This window comes from Eurytemora carolleeae, unplaced genomic scaffold (assembly GCF_000591075.1).
Source record: "Eurytemora carolleeae unplaced genomic scaffold, Eaff_2.0 scaffold1315, whole genome shotgun sequence".
Taxonomy (NCBI): domain Eukaryota; kingdom Metazoa; phylum Arthropoda; class Copepoda; order Calanoida; family Temoridae; genus Eurytemora; species Eurytemora carolleeae.
The window spans coordinates 31,013-45,457 of NW_019397202.1; the positions used below are offsets into that span (position 1 = coordinate 31,013).

At 28.7% G+C, this 14,445-nt stretch overlaps 1 protein-coding gene across 3 annotated transcripts; it reads right to left on the reverse strand.

Moving 5' to 3' along the window:
* Positions 1-1,287: 1,287 nt before the first annotated feature.
* Positions 1,288-13,510, reverse strand: LOC111712705 (glutamate receptor 1). 3 transcript variants are annotated; one of them, XM_023487395.1, is made up of 22 exons: positions 13,099-13,510; positions 12,648-12,748; positions 12,141-12,200; positions 11,763-11,827; positions 11,181-11,268; positions 11,070-11,128; positions 10,902-10,961; positions 10,714-10,828; positions 10,370-10,492; positions 9,045-9,149; positions 8,902-8,988; positions 8,348-8,424; positions 7,689-7,787; positions 7,090-7,133; positions 6,929-6,996; positions 6,664-6,693; positions 6,394-6,465; positions 5,444-5,492; positions 4,980-5,082; positions 4,520-4,582; positions 3,146-3,200; positions 1,288-1,861 (listed from the first exon to the last, which is right to left on the reverse strand). In XM_023487395.1, exons 1-22 carry the CDS (start codon positions 13,226-13,228, stop codon positions 1,757-1,759), a joined length of 1,758 nt encoding a protein of 585 aa, XP_023343163.1. In that variant the 5' UTR covers positions 13,229-13,510; the 3' UTR covers positions 1,288-1,756. The 3 variants fall into 3 exon arrangements, with proteins under 3 accessions (XP_023343163.1, XP_023343165.1, XP_023343166.1); XM_023487397.1 differs by having other exon boundaries at positions 1,289-1,861; positions 11,190-11,268; positions 13,099-13,509; XM_023487398.1 differs by lacking the exons at positions 1,288-1,861; positions 3,146-3,200; positions 4,520-4,582 and having other exon boundaries at positions 5,003-5,057.
* Positions 13,511-14,445: the final 935 nt, after the last annotated feature.

A 14,445-nucleotide genomic window follows, 5' to 3' on the forward strand; every position in this document is an offset into this window, starting at 1 on the left:
ATTTTTATTTCCAAAAGTTGTTAGTTCATCGTCGAAAAATACTAACAATCCACCACTAATTTAAATATAGTGTAAACAATAAATATGTAACTTTCCTTATCCTTTCCTTTCCTTTTCCTTTTATTTCTATTTTTATATTTTTTTATAATTGGGGGGAAATATTCCCACAACCTCTACTTTTAGAGGTTTTTAAATATTTTCTCCTGAAACACTTTATTTTGTATGTTTTTGTTATATTTCATAAATAGATAATTTTTTACTTTACTTTACAGCATGTAATAGCTAGGTTATATATATACAACCATGTAATAGCTAGGTTTAATCCATGTAATAGCTAGGTTATATATATAACCATGTAATAGCTAGGTTAAATATATATAGCCATGTATATAGCAAGGTTATATATATAACCATGTAATAGCTAGGTTATATATATATGACCATGTAAAAGCTAGGTTTTAATATACAACCATGTAATATCTAGGTTATATATACAACCATGTAATAGCTAGGTTATATATATAACCATGTATATAGCTAGGTTAAATATATATAACCATGTAATATCTAGGTTATATATATAACCATGAAATAGCTGGGTAATAAATTTAACCATGTAAGAGCTAGGTTATATATACAACCATGTAATAGCTAGGTTATATATATAAAACCTTGTAATAGCTGGGTAATAAATTTAACCATGTAATAGCTAGGTTATATATACAACCATGTAATAGCTAGGTTATATATATATATACCCATGTAATAGCTGGGTTATATATTTAACCATGTAATAGCTGGGTTATATATTTAACCATGTAATAGCTAGGTTATATACAACCATGTAATAGCTAGGTTATATATATAACCATGTAATAGCTGGGTAATAAATTTAACCATGTAATAGCTAGGTTATATATACAACCATGTTATAGCTAGGTTATATATATAACCATGTATATAGCTAGGTTAAATATATATAACCATGTAATATCTAGGTTGTATACATAACCATGTAATAGCTGGGTTATATATTTAAACATGTAATAGCTAGGTTATATATACAGCCATGTAATAGCTGGGTAATAAATTTAACCATGTAATAGCTAGGTTAAATTATAACCATGTAATAACTAGTTTATATATATATAACCATGTAATAGCTGGGTAATAAATTTAACCATGTAATAGCTAGGTTATATATATATAACCATGTAATAGCTGGGTAATAAATTTAACCATGTAATAGCTAGGTTAATTATACAACCATGTAATAGCTAGTTTATATATATATAACCATATAAAAGCTGAGTAATAAATTTAACCATGTAATAGCTAGGTTATATATACAACCATATAATAGCTAGTTTATATATATAACCATGTAATAGCTAGGTTATATATATAACCAATGTAATAGCTGGGTTATAAATTTAACCATGTAATAGCTAGTTCATATATATAAACATGTAATAGCTAGTTTATATATATAACCATGTAATAGCTAGGTTATATATATAACCATGTAATAGCAAGGTTATATATACAACCATGTAATAGCTAGGTTATATATACAACCATGTAATAGCTAGGTTATATATACAACCATGTAATAGCTAGGTTATATATACAACCATGTAATAGCTAGGTTATATATATAACCATGTAATAGCTAGGTTATATATAAAACCATGTAATAGCAAGGTTATATATACAACCATGTAATAGCTAGGTTATATATACAACCATGTAATAGCTAAGTTATATAAGGCTGCAAAGTAGATATAATTGTTTCCAAGATAAAAATAAAAGTGGAGAAGAGAATACCAACACCTATCACAACAAACAGGAAAACTGTACTCTAAAAATAAACAAAACTGTAAAATCAAAACTGTTTGTAATGCTATGAATAAACAGTACAGAAATACACATTTTCATAAAAGTATTTTAACAAAATTCTAAATTTAACAATTCTATAATTTGAAAACAGTTATGGCAGTAGAAGTATACAATTCCGTTTACTGTTGATCAATGCTTTCAGGATTATGATTGGATGATGAGATAGACAGATACAATTTTAAAATGCGTAATTTCTAGTGACCCTCTATTTGTAGAGTGACATGTTCTATTCACATCATGTGCACAGTACCCATCTAACCATTTACTGATTAAGGATGACGGACTTATGCTTATATTTCTCAAATGAAGCGTTTCTAGTTATTGAACCATTTGTTTGAAAGCTGTTTTATATTCATGTAACGTTAATCGTTTTTTTTAAGAAGTCGCAGACAAAATATTTGCATTCAAAATCTTTAAAACTACACATGTTGGACTTAGAGAATATTCGAGAATATTAAAGTATATAAGTAATATCAGCTGCATCGTAGGCAATTTTAACATTATTTTAGAACTAAACCAGGGAGTTCTTTATCCTCGATAATCAGTCAAAAGTTTAAGGGGTACCATTGTTAATCGGGATTCCCCTCTTTGCAAGAAAGAGAGTCACTTAAAAAAACGTCAAAAAACCTAGACTGTTTAAAAGTTGAAATTAGAACGATGCCAATATTATCCTACCTGGAACCCCAGTATTAGACTAGAATTCTATCCTACCTGGAACCCTAGTATTAGACTAGAATTCTATCCTACCTGGAACCCCAGTATTAGACTAGAATTCTTTCCTATTGGAACCCTAGTATTAGACTAGAATTCTTTCCTATTGGAACCCTATATTAGACTAGAATTCTTTCCTATTGGAACCCTAGTATTAGACTAGAATTCTTTCCTATTGGAACCCTAATAGTATTAGACTAGAATTCTTTCCTATTGGAACCCTAGTATTAGACTAGAATTCTTTCCTATTGGAACCCTAGTATTAGACTAGAATTCTATCCTATCTGGAATCAAGCATTAGATTATAATTCTATCCTACCTGGAACCCTAGTATTAGACTAGAATTTTATCCTATCTGGAACTCAAGAATTAGATTAGAATTCTATCCTACCTAGAACCCATGTATTAGATTAGAATTCTGTCCTACCTGGAACCCAAGTGTTAGATTAGAATTCTATCCTTCCTGGAACCCAAGTATTAGATTAAAATTCTATTCTACCTGGAACCCAAGTATTAGATTAGAATTCTATCCTACCTGGAACCCAAGTATTAGATTAGAATTATTACAAGTAGCAGATTCAAGAGTTCCCCTAAAATTCAAACAAATAATATCTATTTATTCAATTAGATTATTAAGTAAAATAAGTATATACAACGGTGACACTGAGCCCAAAACTGAAGACAGGGTATGGTACACAAGTTTCGAAAACCAGGTTTCTGAAATGGGGTCTGGCAATAGTGTAGACATCTCAACATTAAGTTTTGTAGCTGTTTTAAATTATCTTTTTTTATTTTTTATTTCTTAATGTAACTCTAAACAAATGCACAGATCCCAAAAAGGAAACTTGTGTGGAGTTTTGTTCAACAATAATCTTTTAAATTTTCAGTTCTAGTTTATACATATTTATCAAAACAGCAGTATTTATGGCACATGGTGACAATCAAATGTTCATTGTCAGACAGAATATTCAATAATGGTGATAAATTTAGACTATCAAGTGTTTTCAGTGAAACTAGTTTATTTCTATTCTTTTCTTATTCTTTTTTTATTTAATACCACTAAAAAACGGGTTAGAACTGTGTCATATTTGACACCAATGACGTCATCATTCATTACTTGGCCAATATCTCATTGTGACCTATTGTACTTGATAATCTTAATAAAATCTATATACTTTCGACCAGGACTGGGTACATTATAGAAAATTAACAGTAAAATGCGGTTAAACTAAAAAACTGTTAATTTTGAAATTGCTTACAAACTAAAATGAATGTTCATGAAAAATAATGAAATATTGATTGGATGTATTTTGTAAATAAACAATGGCGACTATTGTGGCTTAAGATTACATGAAACTGACAGTAAATAAGTATGAGTTGTTGAGTGTTTTGAATGCTTTTTCCCACTCAGGTGATATTTTTACATTATTCAATACATTTTATTGTAATTTAATACATAAAATAACAGTTTCTAAAATATTGAACATTGACACTGTTAATACAATATTAATAATAAATTGTAACTTTAAGAAAAAACAGAAAAACTGATAATTTAACAGAACATTCAGTAATTAGCTAAGAACAAACTGCTACCTGAAAATTTTGACACCTATTTTTTTCAGTGCTATAATGTTTTAGCAGAATTTAAGAATTAAGAATTTATTGGAAAGTTAAAAATCTTTTGTCCTGAGCTTTTGATTTATGCCAGGGTTTGTGCCAAAATAAAATGCAATGGAATATTTGTGTAACTACTTATTTTGATAAAATGTAGTTATTTCACAAAAAAAGCTTTTAGTAACGCAGAAATAGCGAATTAAATACTAAGAGAAAATGTGAAAATAAAGAGAAGGGGCTTTATTTTTAACTAAAATTTGCTTTTATTTTTTTCCTCAAAAAATAACACATTTACCTTTTACTCTTTTTTATGATTGTATCAACAACTCCAGCTTCTTTCAGTATTTGTAATTGCTTTCTGAAAAAAAATTAAGCTCTTAGTAAATATTAAGTCTTTAGGGACTATACCAGAATAAATAACAATAATCATAACAAAAATAATAATAATAATAATAATAATATCAATAACAATAACAGTAATAATAATAATAACAACATTAATAAAACAATAACAATAACAATAATACTTCATAACAATAATAACAATAATATTTTTAGTTAAAAATGTTTATCTAGAAAATCAGAATTTCAGGGAAAACAGCTATTCTTATGAACAAATTAAACCTACTGATTGTTATATTTAAATAATTTTGTATTGTCATTAACACCTCATCTGTTAAAAACTGAGTAGCTTCTGGTTATTTTTTTAGACATTTTACAAGCAATACTAAAGAATAATATTTTGTAATATTTACTTGAATAAAGCGGTGAATGGTGAATTTTTACGAAGATAAACTCCAGTTTGTGATGGTAAAGAAGCATCAACTGCTATCCTAGCAACCTCACATGGGTATTCAGCTAGAATATAACAGTTATAATTGAAGTAACTGCTAAATAAAACTGCTTTAACTGTTATTAATGACAGTAATAGCTTAAAAAACACTGTTATAACTGATAACCTAGTCATTTAATTTAAATTTTTAAGTTATAATGTACAGCTTCTAATGTAACAATGTAACAAAAAAAAGTTTGTACTGATCATGTTACATTTTTACTTATTTTTTGTTAATCTTTAAATTAGGAAAAATTTATGATTTTCTAATTTTTAAAAATATTTTAAAGAACATTTTATCCTTGCACGACTTTACAAATAAAAATAACTGCAAAATAAAGACAACTTTTGTTTAAACTTAAATGGTTTTTAAACGTTTCTTGTTACCCATAAACTTCTCCGCTTCATCTCCATAACCAAGCACAAGATAGTTATTCTGAAACAAATTTAGTTTTAAGCTATAAAGATGTAATCTCTAATGACCATACATCTGTAAAATGATCTATCTGATACATACAAGCTCTGCACTCATGCTTTTTGGCACTCAAGTCAGACAAAAAAATCATCCTTGTTTAGACAAAGGTTTGAAGGGCATAATTGTAAATCAGACATGCCCAAGTAGTATCTCCGCCTCACAATATGATTAGATAGATGTTTTGCTGATTGGTCCCCTGTTTGGCAAAGAAGGTCTATAAAAATTGTCTTTTTAAAAAAATGTTTTTTCTACATTGAATAAAAAATCAAACCCACTTTAATAAAAGATGATTACCTGCATTTTTTAAATTTAATTGCAGCCCAAAACTGTTTGTTTTGCCATTTTCAGACTAGGTTTCTTCCTTTAATGCAAACAATCACACATTTTGACCTATTTTCTGTGCATTTATATCTTACAGTTTAGGAAAGTCAAAAGGACAAAATTTAAAAATAATTTTTTTCAAAGGGGAACTGTCAGCAAATCATATATTAAACCATATGGTGAAGCAGGACTGGTTGATTCCTGCAATATATGTTATTTCAATATTCACTGTGATCTTGCCCAGCTACATAAAACAAGCTGGATTGACTCTATGCTGGGTAGCCTGACTGGATGGTACAACTGACTGAATGCATATTGTTATATACAGTACATGTTGTACCAGCGGGGATCATATGCAACTTTTAGATTGAAGTGTGTTCCCTATCCATGACACTCAACAATTGGAGACCTACTTCAGTTTACACTCCCCTTGAGTGATAATAATAATTCGTGTTTTAGATTTTTAGTTTTTCTATAAATTTATGTTTCCTTGTACTTGTCAAAACAAAGAATAACAAGCTTATACTATTTCTGTTCTTACTCGTAAAGCTTTCAAAATATTGTCTCTATCTCCCTCTGACCAGTTTACCAGTCCATATTCTTGATCAGCTACCTAATAATATTAATAATAAACAAATGTTTTTTATTTTAATTAATTTTACTTGTTTCTTCAAAAAAATCTATTCAACTTTTATTTAACTTTCGTGGTAACTATTGATAATATTAATAGCTGTATGTTATATCTGTTTTATCTTAAACTCTGAAAAAGTAAGTTTATTGTTTATTCATTAGAAAAGATAAAAAAAACTACCTTTTCACTCCACAATCGCTGAAAAACTGCCTAAATAGCCTTAATTCTTTAAATTTATCACTGATATGGAATAAAATATTTTTATAAAAACAAGAAAAATAAAATATTATCAGATTAAAACCAATTACAGGCAAAATATGCATAAAATTATTAATTATTCTTTGCTGTATAGTGGTCATAAGCTAATACCCTTTATATGAAAGCATTAAAGTTATAAATTCAAAACTTGAAAATAGTAAAATTAATAAAACAATGCTTGACTATCCTGATCTGAAAATTGTAGTTTAGATACAAATGAGGAACCAGATGGAAGTGAAAGTTTCATATCCGTATCTTATAAAAATATATCAAGATCTTAGAAAGTAAGAAATATAATATTTTTTACAAATATCTATTTACATTTTTAAGCAAAAAATTTTAATTTACCAAGTATATCTTCCATTCTTTGGATTGGTAGCTTTGCAGTTTTACTACAAGAAAATAAAAATAATTTAAATACTTTGGTAGGCAACTCTATCAATTTAATGAAAAAGACTTTTTATTTAAGTTTTCATAGCTAATAAACTCTTTTCAAATTAGAAGTTTACAACAAATTAAAGAGAAACTTTATTATATCTCTTTGTTTCCAAGTTTAATTGCATCAATGCTGTTTAAAATCTTGATATAAATAAAAGTTGAAAAGTTGTTTTCATTATATTGATATAATTGCCTACCACCAAATTAAAACAATGTTATCAATTTCCTCATTTTTGCTTAGACAAAGGTTTAAGAGCAACCATTATCAATCTCTAGTAATGGAAGGTCAATTGAAATTACAATAAGAAGAAATTATAATTCTAACTATACAAATAGTAAACCAAGTGATCAAGAAACAAATGTATTAAAAAAACCAGGCAAATATCAAATAAATGTAGTTCAAACAAACCTACCTACACAGAATGTAATTATGAAATGTTGAATGGAAGGGATCAAATATTCTATCTAACTTTGTATGTTCAAATTTATTATTTATTGTTCAATTTTGCCTGGTAAGATATGATGTTAGTTCTGCCTTATAAGTTTCCACAACAAAGAACCCAAGAACTAGATAGGTCAGCATACATATTCTCCAGACTTTCTTAAACCTTAAACAAGAACTAGATAGGTCAGCATGCATATTCTCCAGACTTTCTGAAACCTTAAACAAGAACTTGATAGGTTAGCATGCATATTCTCCAGACTTTATTGAACCTTAAACAAGAACTAGATAGGTTAGCATACATACTATCTAGGCTTTCTTAAACCTTTAACAAGATTTAGATAATAAACCAATAAACCTTTAATATCAAAAACAATAAAGCTAGGTAGTGTACTTGTGTTTAATTCAAAAATTGTCTTAAAAACTAAAAAATCTGAAAAATAAAAAATTTGAATTAGGTTTGTTGATAAATAAATAATGGATGTATGGATATTAGGAAGAAGAAAAGGGTCCTAAAAACTTAGTATTTCAATTTGATTGTAATTTTTAAAATTCCTGAACATATTTTTTCATGGTTTTTCTTTTATTATTATGATTTATTTATATAATTTATATATTTTATATGTTTTATGAATTATAACTTGTTCAGATATTAGATTAGAGAGATAAGATTTGTCTATAATTCAATTTATACATAAGTTGAATTGCCAAAGTAAATAGGCAAACCTGAGTTCAGGCAAAAGGAAGGTCTCAACAGCTCCTAAAGTTCTCATAGAGAAGCTCAGTATGTCAGAAACCCCTTCCTACATATAAATATAAATATAATTAAATACATAAATAATTAGCAGCGGTATTTATTTTTGAGAGCTTTCCCCCTACTTTGGTTATGGGAACTCTAATTCACTTAATTTCCTTTTTTCTCCAAAAACTCAAATTAACCAGATTTTGTTGAAGGTTAGTGGTTACAAAAGTTGTAATATATGTATATTCTTTGAACACAAAACCATACAATATATTAAATATAGGATATATAAAATTTAAACATATGAAAGATACCAATTAAAAATTTGGTCACAAAACAGATAGTAAATGTGTGAAATTATTTATCCCTTTCAACACTTAATTTTATTAGATCTTACAGATAATTTTTCAGTAGTTGTTATTTGTTATATTTTTGGATTACATTAACAATCTTTTGATCTTTTGCATTGTTGAAGATATATTTAAAAATAGTTGTCATTTAACAATTCTGACAAGCATTAGTAAAGGTTGATAATTACCTGAGCTTTCTTGTATGAGATGCAGGATAGAATAAAGAGAAAAATAGTAAGACCTGCTGCTGAGCATAAAACACACATCCAAATAATCTAAAAACATAGTCAATGTATTACATTGTGAACCAGTAGGAATTTTTTAGGTTTACCGGTTTTAATGGTTTAAAATAGGCCATTAACTCCAAATCAGTCCCAGGTTTGGCCATGACACAAAATGTTGACTGAAGAAGAATACTTCCACCAAAATCTGCAACCTGGAATACCAAAATCCAATTTTCTAGAAACGATCTAAAACTGCAATAAATTCAAATTATATTATATTAATATTACTTGGGATGGATGGCTTGAGCTGAAAACTTTAGAATGGTGGATATCAAGATCAAGTTTAATATTCAACCAATCAGCATTGTTAAGATGCGCTCTTTAACTTTTGAAAAACAGGGTTTTTTTTAGCACATTTCTGGTGTTTATGGTTCATATCAATTGAATGAAAGTAAGTTTTGGATAAATGTTTATTTAGACTAACATTCAAATTAGTCCTCAAATGTGATAAAAGATGCTTTTTAATGAGTTCATATTAACATGATAAAAATTATATTTGTTTAAATGCTCTAAAAGCCTGCTTGTGAACAGCTGACTTTAGTTCAATCAGATATTAGTCCAATTGATATAGCATCATATCTGTAATTGATATCGAAAGTAACTTTTATACAGTAGGAAAAAAAAGGATTCAGAAGAAAATCAAAAGTGTTTCCATTGGATACTCAGATTAAGTAATGAGGATTAAGGATTTCTTATTCTAAAGTTTTCAGATCAGAGTCTAAAACTAAAGAACGAAAAGTTTTGACTTAAATTTTAAGTTCATGGTTAAATGCCACTTCTGACTTAATTTAAACCTGAACTTTAACCGTGAGGTTAAATATTTAACCCTGTGGTTAAATATTTAACTCGCCGAAATCGATGAGTTAAAATTTAAACACAGGTTTAAAATCTTGAAATCCTGCATTTTCCCTATTTGTCTATTATTCAATCATCATTCAGCTGCAGCTGAGAAAGCGGCATTCAACTTAACGATATATTTAAAAGTGAAAACCTTGTTAAAAAAATTTCACGTTTTAGATAAATTAATTTTTGGATGTAAACCCCAAAAACGGTTTTGTTTTCAGTAACGTAAGAACAGCTGATTAGCGATGGTTATGTAATATTCTCCGTAAATCCTTTTCTCTGATTGGTTCAGATTTTTACCGGGAAATTCAAATTTAAAATTGAGTAAGTTTAATATTTAAGTGGCTATTCATTATTTTACAGAACTTTTAACCTCGAACTTAAAATTCGCGCATTCTTTAGTTTTAAACTCAGGTAATATTTTTGCATCTTAAATCTGTGGGCTTTACCTTAGACACTAAATAAGCCTTTTAATAATTTCTTTGCAGATTAGAGTTGATCATAAGTCTTAACTGCCAACTTAACCAACCTGGTTTCTATCTAATGTAACAAAAAGATCTGCCACAGCAACATCCACCTCTCCTCTTTCTAACATTCCCACCAATCCATTGTATAGGGAAGTTTTTCCCTCGTATTTTACTCCACCAGGAACCTATCAGATGTTTTCTACAAGTCCTACAATACAGCTACAGAAATGGAAATTTTTGATTGCTAAATCCATTAAGAAATTGTTAAACACCGTATAAAGGTTCATCTTCTATTGTTCTTAAATTCACAATTACATCCAACCAAACTACCCCAAGAAATTTTAAATAGAAATTGATTATTGATAAAATTACCATTTATTTAAGAATTATGTTCAGAAGTTCTTACTTTAGATCCAAAAAACCCATCGATTGATGGAACAGGCTTATATGTAAAGTTCATAATTTTGCTCATTGTGTCAAATGTTGCTCCAATTCCTCCTTCAAGTTTGTCATCCTTTATCCTATCGAGTAATTTAGAGAAAACATGTGTTAAAAAATGTGAGTTTTGAGAATTCTGGTTTAATGAATGTTTACTTGACCAAAGCAGATGAAGGAGGATAGCCTGCAGTCAATGTTATGCCATGCAAATCAATTCTTTAAAGATACATGAAGCTCAATCTTATCTAAATATCAAGTACACAATTCTTCAAATTCAAGTTAGCTAAAGTATTCCATTGAATTGAAAGGTTTTTGAAAACTTCCCTGTTATCTTCTGTAGGTGGTGTTATTGGTAACTGGAAGGCCACAATGTCGGAAACTGACTAAATAAAAGAAGAAATTCAATTGTTCTCTAATTTAATGGCAAATATTTACCTGCTTTACCTTAAAAGTTTTGATTTCATACAGTTCAGCATTGTTTTTAACCAGAAACTTTTTGTTTCCTTGTCCTTCCATAATAAACCTTAAACGCATGAGATCAAAGGTTGATATTAAATGATATTAAAAAGTCAAAAATCTAGAACATATGAATCTCATATCCACAGTAATAAATAAACACCAAAGACCGATTATATTTAATCAAAGAATCGCTCATATCTAACAAAAAAAATCACATATTTGACCATCATATAACTTTTTTAATTTTTGATTTCGTAATTTAGGGAGTGTTTTACTTTATTATTTAGATGAAGATTACATGTACTTTCCTGAGAAATGATCAATAGCTTTGGGGCTTTAGATTGGTTGGACACAAATAGATGTGGATTAATGCATTCTGATGAGATTAATAATATGAAAGCTGCAAACTCATGAAAAATCAATCAAGTTCAAATTCCTTAAACAGTGAGACATAGTTGCACCAATTATGTGTTGTAAAACTATATCTCAAGAGAACTCTATCAGCCACTTCAAAGCTTTTAATCTATCTGACATCAAGGATAATAAGATTTTTTTTACCTGGGAACAAACCATTCTTGAGATGTGTCAAAAATGGCAAAGGCCTCATTAACATTTATCTTTTCCTGATAACATACAACAGTTTAAAGAGTGTTGTTATTGCAGAAGAGAACAAAAGAAAGATAATTTTCTACTTTATTTTGACGGTTAATGTGTTATATTTATCTATTTCATAAATCTCAAAACAGCTTAAATTTGTTTGGGACCTCACAAGACTCTACAGGTAGCTTGTTGCAAGTCAAGATCAAAAATATCACTGCAACAAATTTTGATATCTAGAATTTCAAAAAATTCTTTTAGAAAACTGAAAAATCTTTGCCTAGTTTTTATGTACTAGAATATCTGTGGTAAAAATTGTTACAACCAAAGATGTTTTACCTGAATTGGAATTTGGCAAAAAAATATTGTTGAATCATCTAATTTCATTGAGGACAAATTCTAAATAGGGTTAAGGGGTTAAACGATGAAAGTTAATGTTCCAAAAGAACAGGTAGCATAGCCCCTTGATTAACCTCAATCCTTAATTCAGAGGGTTGTTTTGCTCCAATATTGAATGAAATGTTAAGGTGAAAGGGAAACCCATAGTGAAATAGCCTTTAATCTTGATGAAATGTAAACCTGCAGTAGCAGACTTTGTAAACATTTTTACTTTTTATGAAATGGAAACTGGAATTTTTCTGGTTTCCATTCTGTAAACCAGAAAAATATCTGGGCTATGTAACATAAATTGTAAACATTCTAGTTTCTATTTGATCTGTAGTTATTCCAGAATTCCACTTTACAGATCAAATATACGAATCATTCCATTTCCAAAATGGAATTTTTTTTCGGAATAATGGAAGCCCTAGATACATATCTCTGAAATTTTTTTAAGTTACTATTTACCCCCAGATGTTTGATATTTAGATGTGGTAGTGTTGTGTAAAGCATATCTAGAGCACCAGCAATTAGTTCATCGCTCTCATCACAGAGAACCAAGTTCATTACTATAAAATAAAACATGTTTAAAGGAATTAAAACTGTTTAAAATGATAATCACAGGTTTTTGTAACTTTTTTCATCTGAACAATATAATTCATTCCAAGATATCCCTTTGTCAGATGTCAGCAGGAGTAAATAAAAGTTATGGAATTCTGCAATAATTCCCCAAATTTAAAAATGGATATCAAGATTAAGTATTGAAGATGATCATTAACTCAAAGTGTTGACCTGTGCACTGTGCAGCACAGGCTGTGCTTTTGTTTTCCAAAAGGATAAAAACACAGGGCTAGGTGGCTGGTTGAGGGAGTGGGGTGGATGGGACAAGAACAGCTTATCATTTTTTACAAGCCTTTACCTGGTTTAAGGAGTGCAGGTTGTTGGCTAACTAGATTATCTATGAACTTCAGTACTTGAGAAGAGTTAAACTTAGCCAGGTTAGAGGAAACCAACACAGAGAGGAACATCAGGAGATTTAGGCTTCTCATTATATCATTGGTTACTCTAAGATATTTTATTTGATCTACCAAGAGAAACCCATAGATATTTCATTGAGCCCATTTCTAATGTTCCTCATATTAAAACAGTTTTATGCACTCATTTTGTACAATTTGTGACCAGTTTATCAAATTGTCATAAGCTATGTATTCGACATTTAGTAGATCTAAGTAAACAGGATTTAAGAACTGTTTTATGTAAAAATCTTGAATCTATTGCACAAGATTGTAATGTACAATCTAGAAATCTAAACAAATTTTGCCTGAAACAAAATATGATATACAATCATATTTCTTTAGACCAAGAATGGAAATTACCCATTCTTCATGAATTACTTAAAGTAAAAGAAGATAATTTTGTTCTAAACAACTTTGATGATAATGAGATCAACTTTTTACGTTCCGACTAAAAACTATATTTATCTATTATACTTTATTCTTGTTTTTGTCTTATCATATTGTACCATTTTACCTCTGTGTACGAAATAAATCTATAATAATAATAATTTATTTTTATATATTGCAGGAGCACTTTAACTCAGTATTTTTAAACCCCAGTTTTTGGTATATGCTTTTATTCTCAGAATTTTGTATAGCAAACTAACTTTTTCAAAATGCAATTTTTTTCTACTAATAGTGAGGAAATTCTTCTAAATAGTAAGAATTTAAAACCCATTTTTGCCTTGTCCTATCAAAACACACCTTCCTGTTATATTCTACAACCATTTTATGTGAGTACTAAAAAGATGGGTTTTAACAATTACTCCTTCATATATAAAATTAACGTTTTGCTCATAATGTTCAGACGCTACTGTTAGCTCACTCTTCAAGAATACTGGAGGACACAATATTGACTTATTTATTGAGAATTGCAAACTTAAAGAGTTTGTTATTTCAGAACTTTGCCTTCCAAGAAAATATTGAGTCAATGCTTTAAAAACAAGTCAGCTTAATAATATACAGAATCATGAATAATTGTTTTATTTTTGTTCATTGATGTCCTCATAAACATGAACTATCATGCATACAGGGTTTCTCATAGTACAAATTGTAGGCTAAGTAATAAAGACTACTCAGCACACTTTGTTTGATAAAGTGCCCCTTTATTTAAGGAGTGACAAATTGTATGTATTTAAGGATACTGTTGTGAATTAGACATTCCTCTGGAGCAATTGAGAGTTCTTCTAGACTTAAATTGTTGAGACACA

Excerpts from the sequence above, each read along its gene's own strand:
- LOC111712705 (XM_023487395.1), bottom strand. The coding sequence starts at position 13,228 with ATGAGAAGCCTAAATCTCCTGATGTTCCTCTCTGTGTTGGTTTCCTCT. Across the intron at positions 10,493-10,713 it reads ATGGGTTTTTTGGATCTAAA|GTTCCTGGTGGAGTAAAATA; the intron begins GTAAGAACTTCT and ends AACATCTGATAG. Across the intron at positions 7,788-8,347 it reads TTCCTTTTGCCTGAACTCAG|GTTTAAGAAAGTCTGGAGAA; the intron begins GTTTGCCTATTT and ends TTCTTGTTTAAG.